Below are 26,616 nucleotides of genomic sequence, written 5' to 3'. Positions count from 1 at the left end.
GATTATGACAAAAAACCAATAGTTTTACCCTATTCCTCCATCAATTTTATAATAAAAGTAATAGCAATGAACTGATCTGATTGGGAAACAATTTCTTTTGTTTATCCTGCCAAAGGACTGGTCAAAAGGACCATTTGGAAGATTAAAATGTTCAAACTGTAGAAGCAAGATGCACATATAAATAGTGATATAGTAATATAATAATAAAAACACATTTGTATAGCATTGTAAGTACACAAACAATTTCTTCACTTATAAAGATAGATAATAAAACTATCATCTCCACCCTATCTTTGAGGAACTAAGGTTTTTGAGGAGTTAGGAAATAACCAAAACAAAAGTCAGTCTCAAATTTCCCAACTCCATGTTCAGCATTCTATGAAGTTTCAGCAAAAGGGGCTGGGGGAAAAATAGATCCTCAACAAGCAATCAGCCTTCTGTTAACCTGAAATTTGATTTGATCAACAAAGTATTTATTAAGTACCTACTACATATTAAGCACTGTTATGATAACATCTAAACAGCTTAAATATCAGATACTCAACATTTTTTAAATTAAAAAGTCTGTTCTCTAAGCCAACAAGGACATATGAAATAAAATAAGTTAACTAAAAACCCATTGGAATTTGCTATAGTCATTACTTCTACTGGGTGGTACAGTGGACTGAGCACTGAACCCAGAGACAAGAAGTCAAATTTGGCTCTAGATATTAACCAGCTGTATGATCCTAAACAAGTCACTTAACCTATCTATCTCAGTTTCTTTGATTATAAAATAAAGCACCTACTTCTCAGGATTGTTGTAAAGATAAAAATGAGGTAATATTTGAAAAATGCTTTGCAAACCTTAAGGTATAATCTAAATGCCAGTTATTATTATCTCTAAAGATAGTTCCCTAGCTCTAGATAAAAAATCAGAAATTGAACAGCTGTGTCCATATTTTGCCACCCAGCCCTCAGAAAATTACTCGTCTTCAGCTCCAAAATAGTGAGCAAATCAACTTTCTTATATGGTGTTAGTGAAGGAAGATGACTAATAAAAAATATAAATAAGCACTTTGGAAGCATTAAGTGCTATATAAAATGTTTGATAATGATAAGGTTTCTATCAGTCAACATCCAAAACATTAAAACCACATTTGGCTCACACTAAATCCTGCTGTTCTCCTCCTCCTCTCTTGGCTCCTGTGTTGTCATTTAGCCCCAGTTATACATTATTTTCAAGCTGCTCCTGCATTTGGAGGAAATGTACTAGCCGAGAGTGAAAAGCACCTGTTTTTTTCAAAGTACCTCACAGACAGAATGGATTATGAAGCAGCCAGAGACTAATGGAAACATTTTCTCTTCTGCAAACAGCCCCTCACAAAATTTGGACTTATGGACCTAAAGTAACCCATTTGCCAAGGTCCAGATGAAAATCAAATATTGGTGGGCAAAACTGACATTTTACATGTAATTTACTTCATTCCAAAATATATTCTCATCCTTTTCAGAAATATTTGGTCTTAATAAAGGGAAAAGAAGGCATTTTATTTTTTTTTTAATTTTCACCAAGCACCAGAAATGCTTTTGTTACTTATTTTATTTATAAATCCTCCTGAGGAGAAATTTCCAGTGTGGATCGGAGGGTTTATAACATTTCAGGACTTCATGTTCTTTTCAAGGCAACCACATTGTATCAAAGAGTTTGAAGTAAAGCTTGCTGTTTGCTATCTCCCTGGCATTCTCTCCATGACATGCAAGAATAGCCCAAACACAAAAGTTATACAGTCAATCACTCCCTGAGGGAAATGAGCACTCAGCACAAAGGCATGCTTCAGAGAAAATACAATTTTCCTCCCCACTGGGTACTCCAGAAATTGTATGCCTGACAGATGAAGTTCTTACCTTTCCCACAATGTAAGACTTTTGCTCTTATATAGACTGTTCTCATATTCCTGCTGCTTCAATTATCACTTCTATGCATGTGAATACTGACCCTTTGTCTCAGTCATGCTCCCTCTACCAATTTTAAAGACCTACATTTCCAAATGTCTGCCTACATGGACATGCTTTCCTGGATGATAAACTCATTGGCATCTCAAACTTTCAAATACTTAAAATGATTTTATATATATATATATCGTGATTCTTCTCTTGTTAATGGACATAATAGGTGTTCTAAATTGCCTCAACCTAACCCCATATTGTATAAACTCAAGACCCACTATAATATTGGCTGCCCTCTTCTGGGTACTTTCTAGTTATCAATGTCTCTTCTAAAATGTGATGCCCATTGTTGAACAAAATATTCTAGATATGGTCTGACAAGGGCAAGATACAGTAAGGCTTTCACCTTTCCCAAATTCACATCATCTATAAATTTGATACGTTATTTGTGCCTTTATATAATAATTAATAAAAATGCTAAATACCAGAGTCCTCTGGCTCTCCACTTAAGACTAGACTCCAAGCTGACATTTCTCCTTTAATCAAACATTCCTTGTATCTTTGTGTTTTGAAAGTGGTAATTTTGAATGACCTATTAATACTATTTCCTGATCCATAGCTCTTCACCTTTTCCCTAAGCCAAGGGGATTTCATAAATCAGAGAGACTGCCAAATGCCTTAATATGCTCATACTGTTCCTCTGATCTCCTAGTTTATTTAACAAATTTATTCTGGCACAATTTGTTCTTAATTTATAACGTGATCACTCATAGTGATCATGTCTCTCCTTTCTAAGTATTCACAAACTATTCTAGTAATCTAGTCTAAATTTTTTTACTGAAATCAACCTAAATCATCATTTTCACTTTTAAAAGAAAAATCTGAATGTTTCTTTACATCCAGACCTTTGACATTTCTCATCACCATCTTCTTGATTAATGATGGTGTATTTTTACACTAGTCTTTCAAATGGTCTCCTTGCCTCCATTTTTACACTCCACAATCTAAACTCCATACTACCTAATCTGTAATCCTAAAACCCAGGTCTAACTCTGCTTAAACTTATACAGTTCTATATTACTTTCAGGATAAAGTATAAACTTCTTTTTGACAATTTTTAAGGTCTTAATAATTTGGCTTCACCATGTCCTTCCAGAATGATGACAGATTATACTCCCATATGAATCTGATGTTGTCTTAATGGACTGTTTGTTGTTCCTATATACCACATTTCATCTCCTGCTTTTGCTAGGATGCCTTCATTTCTCAACTTCCACCCTCTGGAATCCTTGGCTTCCTTTAGGACTGAGCTCAAGTGCCACAACTTCCATAAGGGCTTGTAGATTCTCCCAATAACTAGTATTACTCTCTAAATCACTACATATTTCACATATGCCTAATATTTAGTTATCTGTGACCAGGTTTTAGCTCCTAGGTATAATTAGGCTCCTGGAGCCAGGAATTTCTCACTTTTTATTTGCATGTCAGCACCCGACACAGTGTCTGGCACATAGCAGATGTTTAATAAATGTTTGTTGCTTAAATGACTGTCTTAGCTATCCCATTTACAAATTTGGGGCTGCCTTTGTATGCAACTCCTTCAAATAAGATATTCTGAACACAGTGAATTCATTTATCTGCTCTTCTAAACATCTGCAAAGGAAAAAAGGAAGAAAAGAAGGAAGGAAGGAAGGAAGGAAGGAAGGAAGGAAGGAAGGAAGGAAGGAAGGAAGGAAGGAAGGAAGGAAGGAAGGAAGGAAGGAAGGAAGGAAGGAAGGAAGGAAGGAAGGAAAGAAGAAAGAAAGGAAGAAAAAAGGAAGGAAGGAAGGAAGGAAAGGAGGCATGGGGAAGAGAGAAGAGAAGAATATAATTATTAAGTACTTAATATGTGCCAGGCATTGTATTAAATGTCGAGGATAAAAATATGTAACAAAAATGTCTTTGATCTTAAGGAGCATACATTCTAATAGGAAAAGACAACAGAGAATTTTATTCTCCAAAGTTAGAAAGATAGTAAGAATGCTCAATGAACATATCTTTTCCAGAAAAAAAAAGACATTAGTCATTAAACAATTGGACACTGGTTTGTCCCTCAATAAGATTTCTGTCTTTTTCTTGATCTTCTTGTGCCCAACATCAGCTTCAAAAACAATAACTTTTCAATATCTCTAACATTTAATTCAAGCTTCGAATCACATTAGACACTCATTTTTCTGATGCTGTTATATAACCTTGCCTCTTTTCTACTCATCCTTAATTAACTCCCCTGGTTTTAATCTCTTGTCTGTATCTTTTTTATTTCTGTGAATTCTTGGATATGTTTCCTATGCAGTCACAGCTATTTCTGTAGACCCCTCTTCTTTTGCATACTCATCACATAAAGCTTGCCTGCATCACCAAAAAGTCACTATTGTACTCACTATTGTACTCTTTGATGTCTCCAATCCTTCCTTATATTACTTTCCATAAAAGCATGTGAAGATTCTAATGACAGATTTTCTTGTTTAGTCTATTCTGCCAACGCCTAGTTTGGAGAGAGAATAAAAAGCTATTTCTTTCTGCAGTCTCATCACATCTTAGTGACGTTCACAAGAGAGTTCATCTGAAAATAAACAAGAACTAGCTTTTTTACCCCACAACCTACAATATCTCTCTTGGGGATTCAAGGACTAATCTACAGTGAAATGAGGCAATGAACAGTGACAGCAAGGAGAGTATCAAACAAGGGTAAGCTAGTTGCCTCTTGAAGAAATAAAGAGCATGAACCATGTGTCTTAAATACAAATCAAAGCCTCAGAAGACAGCAAATAGAAAAATGAAGAAATAACCTGATATCAGATGGTTAGAAAAGCACTGTAGCACCTTATAGAATATTATAGGACTGTGAATCACATACTTGGGGCTAAAAAGGATCCTAAAGATTCAACTTTAATTCAGCCTCTAAATTTTATACACATGGAAACTGAAAACTAGAGAAATTAAGGACATTGTTCAAGATCATAAATGTAGCAAATGATAGGACCGGGATTTAAATCCATGCAGTTATCCTCTAAAAGATACATAGTGGATACAATGCTGAGCTTAGAGTAAGGATGAGCTGAGTTCAAATCCTACTTTAGAAATTCATTAGTATGTAAGCCTGAAAAGTTATTTAATTTCTCTAAGCTTCAGTTTTTTTTTTTCTATTCGTAAAATGAGGGAGTTGATTCTAAGGTTACTTCAAGTTTTAAATCTATGACCCAATAAGATGCAAATTAATGCTTTCTACAGCTTGCCTCTCTTAACTATGAGAAACAATAAATGAAAAAAAATGCCTAAACTCTTAATAGAGGAAATATTTCCAATTCTATTATAGGCTTTCAAACCACAGTTTAAGAAGATGGGCTTTAACCACTTCCTTCGTGTCAAAAGAACAGTAAAATTTCTCGGTTTTTATAATAAGAGGAATCAGTGACAATAACTGTTCCATGAGTTACAATATTTAACGAAAAATAAAGTAAGCCAGTGATCTCTCAACTGATAAATACAGTGACCATTTCTCAGACCTTATCCTCTTTATTTTTCTGTAGCTTTTGCAGAACATGACACACCATTTCCTTCTGGAAACTGCCTCACAAACTTATTTCTGTGAAGCTACTCTTACCTGATTCTCCTTCTATCTGCTATATCTCTTAACTTCTCTGCCACTTCTTCCTTTTTCTAAGTGTGAATATCCTATAGCATTCTGTTTCAACCCTCACCTCATCCTTCTCTCCATTTACCCTCAGTTAACTCAAACAGAAATCATCATCTTCATCCTTAAGTCTGTCTTTCCTTCCATTTCTAAAGATATTCCCATCAGTTGTTCCCTCAGCTATTCAGATTTGAAACATTAATGGTTAATGTGTTCTATCTCCTTTACAAGCTTCCATCATCAAATTAGACATCAAGTCCTACTAATCCTACCTCCATAACATCTTCTACTTCTACCTTTTTCTTAATTTGAATATTCTAGCATAGATTTTTGTTACCTTTTAGCTATACTATTATGTTAACCTCCTTACTAGTCTTCCTGACACTGTTTCTTCCTTCTCCAATCCATCTTTCACATATCTGCCAAAATAATGTTCCTAATAACTATTGGTCCCTAACAAAGTACTCCTCTACTAAAGAACTTTCAATGGTTTTCTTTATTAATGAAATGCAAATCCTTAAATGGCATTTATCTCTCTCTGCAGTCTGACTCCATCCTGCTTCCAGGTTTACCTTTCTACTACTGTCTTTTATGTTTTCTTTATTCCAATGAAATTGCCCTACCAGATACTCTGTGATCTTCCCTTGTTCTCTCCCATCTCCATTCATTCTCACAGGTGAACTCCTCATAAGGAATAGACCACACTCATTCCTTATTTATACATTTAATTCTTTTTCTTCCATCAAATATAGCACAGTTGCTAGTTCATTCATGACTTCTTCCTTCACTATTCCCCAAAGAAAGTGACCTTTCTATACAGAATACTTCATCCCTTCTCATTCTACCTTTTGTATCATATTTGTTTGTTTCATATCCCCTATAAATTGGAAAGTGTTTCAGAAACCATGTCATCCAACCCATATGTCAACAGGAATTCCTGGTACAACATATAGTGTGCCATTCATGAATGTATTATAGGAGAGGAAAAATAGGAAACAAAGGTTTTGAAAATTCCTTTACCTAAGGAATAAAATAACTACTGCTTAGTATTTCTTTTGGTAGAGCAAATAAATAAATAATAATTTTTTAGTCCAAAAGGCAATGGCACAAAATTCTATTTCTTATTACTAATCGATATAATACATTTCATAAGTTTAGTTAACAATGTACAAAATCCAGCACTTCTTAGGCTACTAGCACCCTCTGGTTAATGTTGGGATTCCTTCTCAACCTTAACTACATGATTTGCTATTTCAGGTCTGTCTTTTCAAGTGGCTTAGATTACTTCATCTTCTTCATATTCTATTCTATAAACCTGTCTCTCTTCTTCTTAACATTGCTGTTTCTCTCATTGCTATCACCACCCTACTAGTTATTCAGGTTTATAACCTCATGGTCATAATGGCATCTTTATTCTTCTATCTAATCAATTGATAAATCTTGCAGACTTTACTTTCCACATCTCTTATCTGTCCCAAACTCTCTACTACCAAGATCATCACTCCACTTAAGCTTTCATCATCTCTTATCTGAACATTGTCAGAATTTCTCTTTGCTCTATATCATTGTCAAGCTAATATGCCTATATGTCAAACTAATATGACTATGACACCCTTTTATTTAAGATGTTTCAGTGGTTCATGATTGCACCTAAGGTAAAATACAAACTCTACTTTCTGGCCCTTAAAACTTTTAACAGTCAGACTCCGATCTGTATTTCCAAACTGAGATCCTATTACTCCCCCTCTAACACTGTACAATTTAGTCAGTGTGTTGGCAACATTACTATTCCCCATGATATTCAATATCCCATCTCTTTGTCTTAGCAAAGAATATACTCCAAGCCAAGAATATATACTCTTTCCTCACCTTTACCTCCTGGAATCTTAGTTCCATTAAAATCTCTATACTGGTACTCCCCAATTCTTACTTTAGGCCTTTCCTAATTCCCCAAAATCATAAGTGCCTTCTTCCTTAAAGTGCCTTGCTTTTTATTTGTTTTATACAAACATTTTTATTGACTTATTTGTACACAGAACAGCAGCTAGTTAGTACAGTGGGTGAGAATACTGGATTTGGAATCAGGAAAATCTCAGTTTAAATCCTGCCTCAGACATTTGCTAGCTAGGATGCTGAGCAAATCTCTTAAAAGTTTCCCAGTTTCCATTTCATCATCTATAAAATGGGAATAACAATAGCACAGATTTTGTGAGGATTAAATGAGATAACTTGTGTATAATGCTTTGCAAATCTTAACTTGCTATTTAAATGCTAGTGATGATGTTGATAATGATGATGGAGAAAACATGATAAACCTTCCTTCCAGTAGAATGTCAACTTCTTAAACACCGGAATGGTATTATTTTTGTTTCTATATCCCCATTACTAATATATTACATAATAGATGAATGAATGAATACAAGTGACATCTAGCCTTTGTTTAAAGATTTCCAATGGCAGGCCATTTTACTTTTAGATACTCAAATTCTCCTAAAGATATTATATTCTCCTCAAATCTAGCCTTTCTCACTGAGTTTCCCATCCTTTTTTAAACCTAGTATCTAAAGAAAGGCCTTAAAAATAGCTCTGTCACTGTTTATTATATTGATTTAAAAGGCAGAACATGTGTTAAAATAAGTCAATGATTGCCTTTTAAAAGAAACATATTTTACCCTGGCACTTATCTCCAAGTTATTTGTAGCAACTGTGACAAGAAATATATCCTTGAAAGAAGAATGATGATGATTAATATTTAACCTCAACTCAGACTAGGGATATGATGAAGACTAATGAAGAATATGCCCCAAATCAAAGAAGAAAGATCAAATTCAAGGTTTTTACATCATCTTTGTCTAAAGCCTTTTTTCATAAGGACTTCTGCAGTTTCTGTTTAGTGTTTAGAATTCAATAAATAAATATAAACTACTAAAAATTATAAAGACCAATCATCCCTAAATGATTTCTTTGCTATCAAAATTTATAGTATTTATTATGTATTTTATATTTTCCTTTTGTGAGAATTCTGCTATTAGAGACACAAATTTCTAGCCCACAAAATGTTTAAATACACACACACACACACACACACACACACACACACACACACACACACATTCCCTCCTTTAATCTAACAGGACACCTGCTTTGCATCTTGAGGGTAAATGCTATATATCTGGTTATTAAAACAACTCCACTTTTCTCTGGCAGTTTTATAGGTTATTAGGATGGGCCCTAGTTATCTATCAGTTTTCAAAAGTTTCAACCCCATAATTAGTTATCATATGGCAATTATTATATTTGCCTTTCTTTTATTATTTCTTTATTTTTCCTTTATTTCTCCTTACTAATACTTTTACTATAAAGTATTTGCAGAAGCAGGGAACACATTGAAAATAATAATTACTTCATATTCAAATGTGTAATTCCTATCATTAAGATGCCAAAGATATTTCTATACTATCAACATGTTTGCTAAAAAAATTCCATTGAGGATGGGATTTTCTACCAATAAATCAACATATATTAAGTGCTTAACATTTGCTACACCCTGGACTAATTGCTAAGGACACTTGGAAAAAGCAAAATAGTTTATGCCTTCAAGATCCTTACATTCTAATGGAGGTGAAAATAAATACCTCCATAATTGCATACAAAGCATATATAGAGTATTTTTAAGGAAATAGATATTAGCTGATGAAGTAATTAGGAAAGACTCTTCTTCTGAAGGTGAGATTTCATCAGACTCCTGAAAGAAGCCAGGGATTCTAAAATGTAGAGATAAGGAGGGAGAACACCTTGACTTGGGTTTTGGTATTTTATAAGGCTCAATGAGGTAATGAATATAAAGCACTTTGCAAGTCTTAAAATGCTGTTAAAAATGCCAGTTATTATATTCTATAATCATCAGACCTAAAGTCTAGTGATGACTTCATTCCCTAAGGTCAAGTAATGTTTATAGAATAAAAATGGCTAACAACCTAGCCCTCTAAGAAAATTGAAAAGGTATGCACATGCACTTTTAAGGTTAATTTGCTTTATTAAAACTTTCCTAAGCTAACAATCAACAAAACATTAAATCAAGTATTATTTTATAACAATTGCTAATTTCTGAGGTGTAAATGCACAAAAAACTTGATAATCATTTAGCTGCTTAGAGTTGACTTTCTAATAGTCATCCCTTATGAAACAAGTACCTGTTGTTTGAAGAATAGAGAGTAAGCTAATATGTACACGGAAGAATTGAGGTGGTTGGGAATATAGGAATGGGGCAGATAGTAGAGAATTTTAAATATCCCAAAAGAGTCAATGAAGTTGTAAGTCATTAAAAGCTAAAAATTTTGGAGGCTATAATGGTCAGGTCAACACTTTTGGAAAATCACGTTGGCTATTGATGGAATAGAGTGAAGTAAGGGATAGACTTGGAGCAGAAAGTCAAATTTAAAAGTTGTTACAAATCAATAAAACAGATAAAGCATTGGATAATATGAAAGAAGAAAATGAAATTATTACTATCAAAAATGAATGAGGTAAATGCACCATCAGTGAAGATGAAATCAAAGAAATTATTAGGAGTTATTTGCCCTAATTACCTGCCAACATAACTGATAATCTAAGTAAAATGGATGAATATTTACAAAAAATATAAACTATTCAGATTGATGGATGAAAAAGAATGATTAAATAATCTATAACACATACATATACGAAGCAGCAACCATTTGTGGTGAACTGACTAAATCAACTATGTTTTATAAATGGATTGCTTTTCTCCTGTAAACATTGCTTTTACATCTTATAACTATATTATATATATAAGCATGTGTATTTATATGTACACATATATACATATATTAAAATATACATATATATATATATATATAAAACAAAAGATACAGATATAATTGTATATATGGTAATCCTATGTCCCACAATATTTTCTCAAAAGAATGATTTCTGGTCTGCCTTAAGTCTTTCTTTTTTAATGTATTACTTTCTCTTTGGGGGAATAAGGGAGAAGGGAAGGAAAAGTTATCTAATGCTAAATTTTGTGATGATATGAACCTATGATCTTATGAATGAAACCCATAAAAGTGCACATATTTATTGCAAGACAAAATCATGACCTTTGAATATAAGTCAGAAGTATTTAAAGGTTAATTAACTAACATTTCCATATCTAGATTTTTCTCTTCATTGTCTCATCTCACTCCTACTTTACATTTCATAGGATCTTCAAAAAAGTTCCTTTATGGAAATTCGACATCTTCATTAGGCTTCATTTCTGCTTCACTTGATCATTTGATTATTAATACAGCCTGAATCATTCAAGCCCAAAGGTCACTCTTGGTATTACTTCAGATTTTTAATCAACTCTATTGTATGATTCAGTTAACAATTTTAGCTCTTTCCTTTTACATATGAGAAAGTTTCAAATCTCATAGGCATACATAAATTGGGTTAAATTGCCTCTTGTATTTAGCCCATATTAATTCATAAGAAGATGTAGTTATAAATGCCATTGCCACTAGGTAGTATGTTTTTCCTATTTTAGATTTTGTAGATAAAGCCATTTTCAATTACTCAGAGCCATAGTAGCAATTTACCATTTCAACAATTCGTTAACATTTCTACCAAGATTAATACAATCATGAACTTTCAACTGAAGGGATCTCAGAAATCATCTAATACAACTAACTCATTTGAAAGATATGGAAACCAATAAGTTAAGTGATTTACCCAATTTTATACATATAATAATAAAATGGAAAAACTGGGATTAAAGCTTTGCTTATTAGATATATTTATTAATTATAACTCATATTTTTAGCTTTTTGTACAGTTTTCAAAGTGATATCTTTGAAATCATAATTGCCAATGTTTATTCTGACATGTTATCTTGGTTTGGTAGACCATCTATGGTCAATTTTTGGGAGGCCATAATAAAGAACTACATGAAAGGAGTGAGCATGGATGAGCTGGGAACTTCACAACTGGAAGAATACTCCTATCAGCAACATCACAAATGCACTGCAATAGTCACAAACTGCATTTTAAAAAAGACTAGAATAGATAACCTTTTAATCAAAAAAGCTTTAAATCTAAAATAAACCAAAAGTCCTAATTCCAAGAAAAGCCTGAGATACAAAAATAATAATCTTTGAAATAGAGAAAAAAGTAAGATTGTTCATTCTAGTACTTGGTATACACACATCTGAGAGGTGATGAAATCCATTCTTTCATAACATGATAATCAGGATGAGATTAAGTATAAGGAAGCTGGGAAGATTTTCCATACCCTTCTAATTAAAATGTTCATAAAAAGGCTTATGTGTTTGCATAAAAATGAATTCCAAAATTGTACAAACCCATATTTAGGATACAGACACAAAGACATATTCCAAAGTTAAATAATTTCTCCACCATTGTAGATACCCATTACTCTGGAAACAAAGGGAAAGATATTTTATCAATATGATTATGTGGCTTTATTTAGAAAGAAAATTATCCCATCAAATTGCAATAATAGTTCTGATATCTTTCTCTCTCCCTATCTCCCTCCCTCCCTCTCTCCTTCTCTCCCTCCCTTTTTCTCTCTGTCCATCTGTCTCTGTCTATCTCTCTGTCTCTGTTTCTCTCTTTCTCTATCTATCTCTCTCTCCCAAAATGACCAATGACTTAGAGAATTTTTTATTATCATTTCAGGATTCTTATTGCACATCCTTTAAAAATTATCACTCCTATTAATCTATGTTTCATTTCTAATCATTTCTTTACTGATAAAATCTTCCATCAATTGTCTCTCATCCCTATCTCTTCATCTCATAGCCAAACCAAACTCCTTGATTCTGTCTCCTCCCAACACTTCCAGCAGATTTACCCCTCAATTACCCTCTTTTTCTCTCTAAATTTCAATTTCTCCCAATCTATCAGCTTCATCTCTACTTCTTTCAAACATAGCAAGTATCTTCCTCTTAAGAGGAGAAAAATTTCTATTAAACTCTATCGTCTCCCCCATGACATCATACTATCTTTTACATACTTACTAAGCTAGGAAACCATACAGTGATATGGAAAGAGCACAAGAGCAGGAGTTAGGAAAACCTGAGTTGAACAGCTGCTTCAGGCACTAACTAGATATATGATCCTCAGCAAGTCATTTAATCTTTGTCTGCCTCAGTTTCCTCATTTTTAAAATGGAAATAATAATAGTACCTCCCTCCAATGAGTATTAAAAGGATAAAATGAGATAATATTTGTAAACTGCTTGGAAAAACTTAATGCACTACATATGTAATAGGTAATATTACTGTTATTAATATGTGTGCATATAGTAGCAGTAGTAGTATATTTCTACATAGCATTGGATTAATTATGTCTCCCTTCTCAGTAAAATCTATTACAATGCCAAAGAGATTAGCCTAAATATCCACAATGCAAAATTAAGTATATTACATATATTATATTAAAAGTATATTGCCCAGAACATGATATGTAACTGTGTTATGCACTGAATTACTAAAATTATTATGTTGTGCCCTGAATAAAATTATTATAGCCCCACTCCTTTGTTCCTTAGGAATGGGGAAATTAAGTTAGAAAAGAGGCCCTGAAATACCATTGAGTCATAAAATTTCAGATGCCTTATCTCAAATGCCCGCTGAGATAATTTCCCCTTCTTTGCTCTCTGACCTTCTTATCTTAACCCTATCCTATCAGGATAAGTTATGATCCTTTCCAGGAATTATGGCTTGTCCAGTCACCCAATATCCTCATCCCCTTATCTGCCTTTGTTTCCCCTAGCTATATAAGTCTCCTGACTTAGTTGTTCACTGCTGAATGCTTTGAGACAAGAATCCCATGCAGCTGGCTAGCCTCAGCTAATCTAAAACTCTTAAATTAAATTATTATTAAAATAATTATTAATTAAAATATTAACATTTTTAAAATTAAATTAATTTTTATTAATTTATTAATATTTAAATTAATTAAAATATTAAATTAAATTAATTTATACACAATTAAAATATTAAAAATCAATCTCTGTCTTGACTCAGTTTCTCCAGCATTAGAACTAGATGAATAGCCTCTAATTTAGCCTAGACACTGCACATGGACAATCAACAAATTAATCTGAATTAACCATAAGGGACAGAATATATTTGGAAAATTACACAGTAATTTCAATTACCCCAAATTACCTACTGTCATTAAAGTCCATTTCACAAATATTATCATAGTAATATCCTATGACTATGTATCATGGAATGTGAAATCTCAGAAAAAACAAAATTATAAGTCACAGAATTTACAATGGATATAGGAATGGTTTTTAAAGTATTTATTGTGTTTACTATATGTCTAGTATTATGCTAAGTATTATAGATACAAATGGAAGAGCAAAGACATTCACTGCCTTCAAGAACTTATATACCAAAAGGGAAAAAGAACCCATGTAGGAAAACAGTAGCCAGAGAGGGACACAATGAAAAGACACATGATGGAAATGAGTAGACAATGGAATATTATCGAAGATTATGTAAGAAGGAACAGGATAAGGGCTGGACTTATGATTTCATTAGGCTAGGAAGAGTTCCCAGGAAGGGATGCACCCTGCCAGTGCAGGTCAGCACCTCTGCAACTTATTTTAATGAGCTTCCTAGAATTCTGAGAAATCAAGTGTTTTGGCAAAGGTCACACGACCAGTCGCACAAATTTAAATCCAGATTTTCTTGTTTCCAAGGCCAATATTATACCTCTTAAGCTATATTGCATTTAGGAAGTAATATAAATATCACCCAGAATATGTTTGACTGGGTAAGGAAGTGGGCAAACTACATGGCAAGAGTGAGAAACAAAAAATGAACAAGTCACTTGTTCTGTGATATACAGAGTATTCCAAAAATCTTAGCACAGTTTGAAACTTTATGCTTCAACTTTTAAAATATCCTTGATGTATGTTTTTAAACTCAGAAGTCTTTAGTAAGTTAGTTTGATCCTTTATAAAGTATGCTTAAGACTTTAAATTTTTAAGAACTTCTAGCTTCAAAGGAATTTCCACAGATTTTATTTTCCTGCCATAACCAAGAATCCAGGATCACAATACCATATGGAAACACTTTGATGGAGGATTTCTTATGGCACTTTGATGAATTTGTGATTTGATTGGTATGAATTCTCTCTCTTCTGGTAGAAGTCACAGCTCCAACAAAGCACCAAACCAATACACCAATTAAGAATAAACCACATGGTCATTATAATGTTGGATGAGCCTGGATTCTCATAGTCTATTGGAGTAAGATAGTAATTTAACAAGCATCTATTAAGCGCCTATTGTATACCGGGCCCTCTGCTAAGCATTAACCTGTGCCAATAGAATACAATCTCCAACACTCCTATCAGGCTGGGGAATCTTAAATGTCTCAATATAATCATGGATATGTCAAATAAAGATCAATCTCTGTAAGCTCAGAGAAGTTCATCTGCAAAAAAAAAAATGGTTTACCAGATGACAAATTATTTTTGGCCACAATATCTCTTGAAACCATCTGCTAAAGCATAAAGGATTTTCAGTCTTCATTGGTGAAGAAATATATTCAGATGAATAAAATCAAACTTCTACTGACATCAAATCATACTTCTACAGCTACTTGTGCAGTTCACACAGACTCTCATAAAGTCCTATTAAGATATGAATTTATAAAGTGGTCTGTGTGACCTTGGGCAAGACTTAACCCTTAAGACATTCAGCTTCATTACTTTTAAAATGAGGATTAGATGAATTCAAAGGTCTCTTTTAGATCTAAATACATGATCCTATCTTATTTCAAATGCTTCTCAAGCAGATAAATTAAGAGAAAATGGAAATCAACAAGCAACATTAAATTGGATGAGATTATTACTCCCAATACAACTTCAGCAATAGCTATGGCCTAATAAGTTGAGAGTATTTTTTGCCAGTTGGAAGACTCCATATCAGACCCAGTTTCTTCAACATAATTAGGGTTCCTATTCATGGAAAACTAATTTTGCAGAGTAGTAGATGAATAGTAATTTCCATGCAAATGGTATCAGAACAACACCATTTTGCTATTAGGTTCCACAAAAGCCATTTTGTGGCTGTTATCTGGGCACTAGTTACTAATTTTTCTGAGTAACATCAACCTCAAGAAGACAACTAAATATGTTCCTCTAGGAGATGAAAATATTTTTTGAACAAAAAGGGAAGGGGGGAGATTAAAGGCATAATGGAGCTTATAGAAAAATATGCAAAATCTTAGGCAATTCAAAGGAATGAATTGGAAAGACATGAGTAACATCTAATTTCCAGGTAATACCCTCTCTTATGTCTCTGTCCAGCACATTAAATAACCTCTGCATAATTAGGTTAGGCACATCAGAGCCATGATGCTGGACTTCAGCTGCGTTGCCATGGAAGTAGAAAGCTCAATTCCCTTAGCTCTTGTGTGCTCTCGTCCACACTTCTGGCAACAGTGACAGGTCCTTTTCCTTTGTTTAGCTGTTCTAGTAGTGGTTCCCATCAGTTTCCCATTGCACTGAAAGGCAACATTGTAAAGCTCCATTGTAATCAAATTATATGAGGAGACATTCACTTTCATGTATAAAATTAGACTTTTATATATATGCAAAAGCATTATAAAAATAGAACCACTTTCTGAGAGAGGGCACCCAGTGGTGTTCTAAAGGCTAAGACTTCCATATATATCAATTGAACATACACAGAATGTATGCAGGGTGGGAAAAAAGTCAGGATATCCTTAAACAGTCCTGAAAGCTGGCTTCAGAATGCTTGTTCTTGAGAAAGTCTCTAGAGATAGAAAATTTGTTTGTGGGGAGGACCTCAGAGAGGGAATGCCAGAAGATTTTGCTATCCATGCAGTTGTCAAGGTTGCTAGAAAAGCAGCACATTTGATGAAAAAGACCATATATCCCAATAAAATTTTAACAAATGAGTGTAATTGACTTTGGAACAGCAGACAATTGTATACTTCATGTCTCAAGAATACCTTTGGGGGTGCTACTAACTTTAATATCCACCAGAAGCAGAAATGAGAATAGATGGGAGATTTTTTTTAACATAAAGAGTGAATCTCAATCTGCAGGTAAGAAGTAACTATTTTTTACAAAGTCAAACATGAATTATACTTTCAATGCATAAATACTAATTTATTATTTTAAACAATATAGTATAATTACAGTTGAAAGTGTTCATTAAACCTGGATCCCAATGAAAATTCAAACACATGAATATACATTCAAACATTTTTTTCATTTGTTCATGAACAAAATCAGTTTTAAACAGACCAATAAACACATTTTCAGAATTGGTCATATCTGTTAGCATTTGACAAAGTTTGAAACTGTGTTTTTCAGTGTTTGAAAAGTATACCCACAGAACTGCATGAAATTTAGGGGTCAAGTTTCAGGATGCAGATTTAGAAATAGTGAAATGGTTGGAAATTAGTGACTTTAATGCTCTCTTTTCACAGATGAGGAAATGAAGATCCAGAAAGGTTAGGCAACATAGGTCACATGATGGTCATAGAGGTTTTTGAGCCCCATCCAGTCCACCCCACTCCCTTTTTACAGAGGAGCAAACAGATTTATAAAAGTTAAAAGACTGCTGCAGATGGTAAGCAGTAGAATCTACATTCCAAACCAAGCCTTTTGAACATAAATCCCATGATATTTTTCATTATACAGTACTAGTTTGACTTACCATAAATAAAAGTATACAAACTACAGACAGAACAGTTTTCTATAATCAAAAATATATTATTAACTTAAAAAGGTTTCTCTTTGTGTGATCCTTTATCTGTTGTTTCTTAGGCTGCTGTCTTGACTATCCTTAGTCCTAACCTAGATACAGTATCTTCATTTAATACTTTTCTTATCATCCTTCAGATCTTTGGAGAAGGGAGGAATTTGTGGCAATTATGGAATTTATGGTAAAATGAAAAATGGATAATTTTTATTACATTAAATTAAATTTTTTCTCACAAACAAAACTAATACAGCCAAGATTAGAAAGGAAACAGAAAGTTGCAAAGTTTTTTTCAGCCAGTGTTTCTGATAAAGGCCTCATTTCTAAAATATATAGAACTGAGTCGTATTTATAAGGAAACAAGTCATTCCCCAACTGATCAATGGTCAAAGGACATGAATAGACAATTTTCAGATGAAGAAATTATAGCCTAAATCTGAATGTTCTAAATCACTATTGATTAGAGAAATGCACACTAAAACAGTTCTAAGATACCATCTCATACCCATCAGATCAGCTAAAATGACAGGAAAGGTAATGATAAATATTGGAGGGAATGTGGGAAAATTGGAACACTAATGTATTGTTGGTGAAGTTGTGAACAAATCCTACCATTCTGGAGGGTATAAAATGTGTATACCCTTTCATCTAGCCATACCACTATTAGATATGTATCTGAAAGACATCATAAAAGAGGAGAAAAGGACCTACATATGCAAAAATTTCTGTAGCAGCTCTTTTGGTGATGGCAAAGAATTGGGAAATGAAAAGATGCCCATCAATTGGGAAATGACTGAACAAGTTATGGTATATTATAGTAATAAAATATTATTTAAAATGATAAACAGGGTGATTTCAGAAAAGCCTGGAACATTTTATATAAACTGAGGCTTTGCTAAAACTATGATAGATTTGTTCTTAGTGGTTCAGTGATCTAAGGCAATCCCAATAAACTTTGGATGAAAAATGCTATTCAAATCAACAGGGAAAACTATGGAGACTGAATGTAGATCAACACATACTATGTTCATTTTTTTTCTTCTGTTTTTCTTTTTTTCTTGTGTTTTTTCCTTTTTGTTCTAATTTTTCTCTCCCAACATAATTCATATGGAAATATCAGAAAAATGAATATGTGTTTGTGTGTGTGTGTGTGTGTGCACGCATAGGCGCAATCAAAAAAATTTGTTTTACAAGTAACTAGGAAAAATAAAAATAATAATAAAAAATATATTGTTAAGGTTAACTATGAACATAAATCTCTGGTCACAATAAATAAATGAATATTTAAGGTGTATAAATAAAATTAAGATCAAAACACTAAGAAATTTCCTAACAATTTTAAGTGGGTGCTATATTATTCTCTTTAGGGCTATATGTTTTTTCTTAACTAACTGGATATTCATTTGTGGATTCAAAAATTACTTTTGAAAATAAGGCTTTTATGTTTTGCTTAATCAGAGGGGGGTCCATAAGTCAGATATATGAGTGCCTATTTAATGTATAGCAAAGAATATATATGAGAGAACACTTTTTAAAATGAATAAGCTTATTCATTTTTGTAACTACATATGCTTTAGGAATATTCATGTCCAATTCAGGCCAGTTCCAATGAGTTTGTTATGAAGAGAGTCACCTACACCCAGAGAGAGGACTGTAGGAACTGGGTGTTTCACAACATAGCATTTTCACTTTTTTTTGTTTGCTTGCATTTTCTTTTCTTTCTCAATTTATTTTCTGGTTTGATTTGATTTTTCTTGTGCAATAAGATAATTGTATAAATATGTAAACAAATATTGGATTTAAAATAGATTTCTACCATGTTTAACACGTACCTAGATGTACTACTTGCCATCTAGGAGAGGGGATGGGAGAAGGGTGGGGGGAATTGGAACACAAGGTTTTGCAAGGGTTAATGTCAAAGAATTATCCATGCATATATTTTGAAGAATAAAAAACTTTAATTAAAAAAAAAAGAGTATTCATGTCTTCAGGCTGATTCCTAGAAAGCATCTTTAACAACGGACTGTTTAAAAATAAACATTCCCCATACTAGTTTGTATGTGCACCTATAACCAAATACTTCTAAAATAATAAAACTTGCATAATTAAAAAGTTCAGAACTGAAAGTGACCTTAGTAATCACTTATTCAAATTCTTTTTTGAAGTAGATAAAGAAATTGAGACCTAAGGAAATAAAGGACTGTCCTAAAGTTAACATACGTGTGGTTAGCTGTTGAAGCAGGTACAGGGCTGAAGCCCCCTGACCCTTAACTAGGTGAATTCTTTGCCATCTCCCCCAAATACTTTTCTTTGCCTAAACCAAAAATATTAGAGTGTACTTGTAATGCTAAATACTAAAACCCATGTTTAAATTATAACTAAGTGGTCAATACAATTATGTTTTAGGGCCAAAAGTTTAAGTTTTGAAAAAAAGAACCAAAGATTAGCCAGCATTTGACAATTAACCAAATCACATATCCACCATGCCTGGAACTAGAATAGTGTGCTGGGTGATACACCTGCCATAAGTCCCTACTCATTTCAATCTATCCTCCATTCAGCTATCAAAGTAATCTTCCTGAAGTGAAGGTTTAGCCCCTACCCAATAACTTCTAGTAGTTTCCTATCACCTTTAAAATCAAATATAAAAATTGCCTCTGTAAGCAGTTTAACAGCCCTTCATAAATTGCCCCATTCCTCACTTCTTACCCCCACAAACAAAACCCATGTACACACACACACACACACACACACACACACACACACACATTTTTCCCAGGCTTCCTATACCTTCTATTTTTCTGTATATTATCTAGTAACACTGGCCTCCTTACTATTCTTCAGACAAGACACAAATATTTTCACTGGCTATCTTTTATGCCTGGAATGTTCTCCCTTCTCATCTCCACTCCCTGACTTTCCTAACTTCCTTCAAATTCCAGCTAAAATCTTACCTTCCACAGGTCTTTCTTAATCCCTCTTAATTCCAATTCTTTCCCTCTGTTGATAATTTTCAATTTATCCAGTTTTTACATAAAAATAAAATCTTGTTTATACATCGTTTATATGTTATTTCTCCCATTAGATTATAAGTTCCTCAAGAACAGGGACCGTCCTTTACCTTTCTTTGTATCCTCCACACTTATCACAGTATTTGGCACATAGCAGACGCTTCATAAATGTTTACTGACTTACTTTTCTAACTCCCAGGTACAACCAACTCAAAGTTCAAATCCTTTCCCCCAATGTCTCCTTAGAGCCACTAAGAAAGATTTCCTTCATTCTGTAATATGGAAGAATTCACAGGAGTATAAAAGGCATTTTTGTATCACTTAACATTTAATGTGATATATATATATGAATGTATACATGTAAAAGTAATCTACCCTTTCTCTGATGCCTATTTAAGGATGTAAACTTATTGGAAAAAATCTGCTTTCCTATATTATGTGTAATAATTTTTTATCTCATAGCTATGAATCACTGAAAACAATAAACAATACAAATAATGAACTATTACAAATTCTAGTGATATATTTGCTTCTCTATGAAATAGTCTTTCTTAATCGAACTACAAAACTGATAAAGACTCAGAATAGTCAAGAAAAATGCTCAGGTTTCCAATTTTCAATTATCTTTTCATGCTTTTTGTTGTAGTTTCAAGTTAAATGAAAGCTTATGAACCTGAGTAGAAAGTTCATACCTTCTACAGAAGAATAGCAGAAGGATAAAGCCATTTTAATCAAGATACTAAGTTTTGGTAATTGAAAAACCAAGTGTTGAGATTGAGTTATGCCAAAATGCTACTTGACACATGGAAGTGACCTTGAAAATAGGCTAAAGATATAGAAAAAAATATCTTCCTTGAAGAAAATTCAGAACACTGTTACCTTCATTGTTATTTACAATCATTACTCTATGCATCTTATAATATTTAATGTGTATTTAAAACAATACTTTTTTCCTTTCCTCTTGGAAGACAATTTAGAAAATAGCATGCATCTTTGTGTAATCATAATCTAAGTTTTATTTTCCCAATTACATGATTCCCTTTATATAACACCTACTCTAAGATAATGTATCATGACCTAGCATATTTATCTTTTCAGTTCCTTTTTTCTGATTCCAAAGACTAAATAGATATAAGTCAAAAAAAATATGAAAAGACATTGCTGGATATAAAGTATGTGAGAATTTTATGAAATATATAGGATAACAACTTTAGCCTTCCTATATTATTAAACTTAAACGGTTCTCATTCAGTCTGAAAAAGTAAGAGCTTTGTACTATGAGAAGAATTGGCACTAATTGATTTTATCAAATGCCCCTAAAATGGCACCTTATTCCCCATCATCACCACCCTTCTTCTTGGCTTATGACTTATGTATTGTTTTCTCCTATTGGAATGTAAGCTCCTCCAAGATAGGAACTCTTTACTTTATTTATATTCTCTGAGTTTGCAGTGTTACTAAAACAGAGTAAGAGCTTAATAAATGCTTTATCTAAACTAATCTAACTGTAAATAAATATTGTATCCTCAATTAAGAATGACCCAACTGAGCTCTATTAATTTGGATTGTACCAGAACTACAGATTTCCTGGAAAGAACACACATCTGTCACCATATGTTCAAATTTTGGTAATTTCCTTTACAGTGACATCTGTTAAGAGCAGATCCTCTGTCATAATATTTTCAGAAAAAAAATTAGTCCTTTATATCTTTCACTCATAATATGGAAATACATTTCAAAAGTGATTGGAGCCATTTAACTCTCTGAGGTAATCATATTATAATTCCTTTCCTAATGTTAAAAATGCTCTGAAAAGATGAAGTCTTGCTGCATACACACACACACACACACACACACACACACACACTACCACTACCACACATACATAATCATATCACACTATACCCTCATGAAAACATTAACACTTTGGGTACAGATGAAGTCAACTGATTTTTATTTAGGACACTTAGCACACATTTTGCTCACTTTTATTTAATTATTTCTTAGAATAAATATGGAAGTGTTTTAAATCCTCCACTACTCCTGAATGAAAAGAGATACATTTTAATTGTTAATATGAGCCACATTATAGAAATTTAGATGTCTCTTTTTTCACTTCTTCATTTACTAGAGAAAAGATATAAAAATAGAACCATGAATACATATACTAAACCATAGCTGAGACTCCTTTTACACAAAGGAAAAATGTTTGAGGAAACATATATATAATAAACACATATACATATATGTGTGTATATATAGTAGTGTACACACATACACATACACACACATATAATCATACACATATACATATATAATTCTGTGGAGAGCTACAACATTGTCACATGGTGAAGTCTGGATGAAAGGAGAAATGTAAAGGAAAAAGGAGCACAGAAAGGGATAGTAGAAAGCAAAGAAATGCATTTTTAAAAATTTCTTGATACAAATGACTTTTGGCATAGAAGTAGAGAAAAGAAAGGAATCATTTCATTTTGTTTCATTATCAGCATCCAGATGGCTGATCAACAGAAAATAAGGAGAAATACTTATGTGTACATAATGAGAAGGGAATAAAAATAGTTAAAAACTGACTAGCATAAAAAAGATCTAAAACTATGTTTTCAAGAGAGCTTTTGCATCAATAAAAAAAATCTCTCTTTTTTATTATAACCAATTATATGCTATAACAATCTTTACTTGGGCTATTATTTATCACCAGACTACAAGAATAATTTGCTGCTATTTGCCTAGGAAAACTTTTATTTTTTAAATTAGTATAAATTTTTTGCTGCAAAAATGCAATGACAAGTCCACCTAAAATGAATGATTTTGCCTATTTTTGGTCTTCAAACACCAACTCAACATTTTCACATACCACCTCCAACAGAAACAAAAAACATTTCTTTCAAGTAACTAACTCTTAAAAGATAAAATTGACAGAAATTCAGCATGAATTTGAATATACTAAAATAAACTATGCTTTACTTTCCTTGGGATGAAATTTGAAGACCCAAAGTAATTATACTCTTCTGATGCAATAAAGGTTCAATGGTATCACTAACACATTTCATTAAAAACTAATATAATTAATCTACTAAACCTCTGAACTATCTGCAATTTTGCTTAAAATACGATTCAGCAGATTTTTCATATGAATAACCTCACTCCTATATAAATTGAATACTGTGGGTTTAGATATGAGTTAAGTGCAATTATGTTGAAAACATCCCTATTTTCTATTTATTTTAATTTCTCCTTTCTTTCTTTCATATTTAGGTTATTTTACTCTCTTAATTTAAGAAAATCAATTTTCATATGTTCCATAAGACACAAAAGAAGTTGGCTAATAAATGGGATGACCACTATGAATGGGAATATCCACAACCTAATATATTCTGTATTGAGAAACAATTTGCAAAATGACTTCTAGTTTTAAAGGGGGATGGTGTATTTGAGGTTTTAAAATTCAAAATAAAATGCTATAACTCAAAAGATACTGTCTAACTATGAGCTTCTATAAGTCACCCACCTGGGGCAGCATGCGATTCTCCTCCTCCAGCTGTCTTACTCTTGCCTCCAGCTGCCTAACATAGGACAAGGTTGATTCTAAAATTAAAAAGAAAGAACTCACATTATACATACAGGTCTTGTTTTGTGCACTGTCAGGGTATTTTTGACTCGATTTATTCAGAAGAGGTAATGACTATCCAATCTTCCTAAAAACAAATAAACAAATCCCCCAAAGGGTCTGATTCTCCCTAGGGGGGAAAAAACAGAAACTGCTGATTGTACAAGTGAATTTAGGTCATTGCGTAATGTTTTGAAGAATTAATCCAATTTGGAAGTGGTTAGATTCCAGATTCCTGGACTCCAGCCAGGCTTTTTACATGTAAACATCTTGTAGACAGTGCTTATTAGCTCCTACTCATCTCCTAACCCTATGCTTTCTGAATTTACAATAAATTGTAGCAGACTATTTTAAAACAGTCTCCAAAAACACAAGTTGCATAACCACTTATGCAAAATGGCTAAAGGAAAGAGAGACCTCTTTGTAATGTGATACATTTATACACTGATTTTGAAAGAAATATTAAAATCTTCCATCTTCAATCCTTACTAGCTCTCATCCTGCCACAGAACACAATCAGCAAATATTATCAAGCCACACCCCAGTGGCAGGCACGAGGTGTTACGTATAGAATTATAAGTGAGAAAACTCTTACTGACAAGGAACTTATATTCTAATGGAGGATAAAGGATAGGAAAGAGGGAAAAGGAGAAAGAAAGGCAGACTGACAGAAACAAAGACAGAGAGAAACAGAGAAAGAAGAAAAAGGAAAGGAGAGACAAATAGAAAGATAGAAGAAAAACATATCTGCACAAATACGTGATCCCAGGACTATGACATCAAAATAATCAGAACAGTTTGACACTTTTTTTTTTCATTTTACAGGATAGAAATAAATTCAACCAATGATTCTGTAAATTAACCCTCAAATGTTGACCCTCATTTGGTAATACTTGAGTTACCCTCATCCAAGTTTCAAGTTAAGTCCAAAGTATGTTGTCAAAGCCCCAGAAGATGGATAAAACTCACTTTTTGGATCATAAATTGAGACCCCCGCTGTAATGGGATGAGGCTTGAGTTGATGCACTGAGGTCTCAAGCACATGAGGCTAAATAGTAATTGGACCATACTCTATTAATATATAAGCTTGGAGAAAGAATGGCCCCCACCCACTCTTTGTGCAAGTCCTGATGTGTTGTATAGGAAATGGCAACTCTGGTGGGACCTCAGTTTATCAACTCAAGCCTCAGCCCACTACACCCCGCCTAAATGTCCAAAATCAGGGGAATGATTAAATTTTAAAGTGATGCAACAAAAGAATGGAAATGCTTTCCAAAACAATTGAGACTGAGAATTTTCAAAAATATAAAGAACTTATATAAAGCATATGAAGAAATTATAAAGAAATATAAAAAATACCTTTGTGAAACCCTACAAAACAAAACAAAACCAAAAATATAGGAGACCTGAGTATGTACCATGACCATATAAGAAAAAAAGTAAAATGAGAATGAATGAAATCCTGATAAAGACTTGGAGCAAAAAACTTAAAAAGCACTACAATCATTTATGTGTTGAAACTAATTAAATATAAATAATATTAAGTGTGTATATTTTTTATTCTGATGTTTAATTTTTTCCCAATACTTTTTTTAAAGAAAAGTCAACCCCCACTCTCTTAAGAGCATGAATTTAGAAAGAAGGAAGTAGCAATCATTTGAAAATGCCAGTGCTTCCATTTCATTGTTATTGTTCAGGGTTCAAGGCTGATTGTAAAATTAAAAAGAAAACTCACATTATACAAAGAGGTCTTGTTTTGTATAGTCAGGGTATTTTTGACTTGATTTATTCAGAAATACTTGTGTCTTATTCTTTGTGACCCCATTTAGTATGTTCTTGGCAAAAGATATTTTAGTAATTTGCAGTATTCTTTTCCAGATTATTTTACAGAAGAGGAAACTGAGATAAATGGAGTTAGGTAACTAGCTCAGGGTCACACAGCTAGCAAGTATCTAGAGGACAGATTTGAGCTCATGAAGGTGACTCTTCCTGATTCCAAGTCCAGTGTTCTATTCATTATGTCATCTAGCTGCCCTATCTTCTATTGCAAAAAAAAAAATTGTAGCCATTCTAAACTATGATGAAACCATTTTCAGGGCTCAACATAAGCATAATATGACCCATCACTGTAGAGTGCTATCTATGAACAAATGAATCTAAAATATGGTGAAAGTAAAGGATAACACAATTTCTCAAGAGCAAATTTCCATATATTTTTCATACAATCATTTTTAGCTATCAGAAAAGCTGATGAGGTTGATTCATTAATTGTTCTTCAACTTAAGGAGGAGAAAAAGAAAGATATAGTTTTGTTGTAAGATGGCAGAATATTTGGAAGACATATGCTTGAACCCCTTAAAGTTATGTAAGGTTAGAATATTTAAATGATTTAATATCAAGTCATAAAATGCACTACATAAATAAAATTATCACTTTTATCTACAGTTTACATAATCAATGATTCAAATGCCTTTCCATCACAACCACAGGGACAAATGAACAAAGATTTTAATATAACAGTATTCTCGTTAAGAAAAAAAGAAGGGGAAACTATTTACAATTTAATATGATGTCATATGAAGAGAATATATCC

At 32.9% G+C, this 26,616-nt stretch overlaps 1 protein-coding gene across 4 annotated transcripts in view; it reads right to left on the bottom strand.

Annotated features, from left to right (window-relative positions):
* CCDC85A (coiled-coil domain containing 85A) overlaps window positions 1-26,616 on the bottom strand; it is a 229,590-nt gene that overhangs the window by 26,240 nt on the left and 176,734 nt on the right. For 3 of the 4 annotated variants that reach the window (XM_051975314.1, XM_051975315.1, XM_051975316.1), the window contains exon 3: window positions 23,925-24,001. The exons of the other annotated variant lie outside the window; for it this stretch is intronic. In XM_051975314.1, coding sequence (XP_051831274.1) covers window positions 23,925-24,001 — 77 coding nt within the window. The remainder of the gene's footprint in view (window positions 1-23,924; window positions 24,002-26,616) is intronic. 4 annotated transcript variants of the gene reach the window in all.

This window comes from Antechinus flavipes, chromosome 2, assembly GCF_016432865.1.
Source record: "Antechinus flavipes isolate AdamAnt ecotype Samford, QLD, Australia chromosome 2, AdamAnt_v2, whole genome shotgun sequence".
In the NCBI taxonomy this organism is placed as follows: Eukaryota; Metazoa; Chordata; class Mammalia; order Dasyuromorphia; family Dasyuridae; genus Antechinus; species Antechinus flavipes.
Note: the sequence above shows the minus strand (reverse complement) of the source record. Positions and strands in the feature narration are given on the sequence as shown.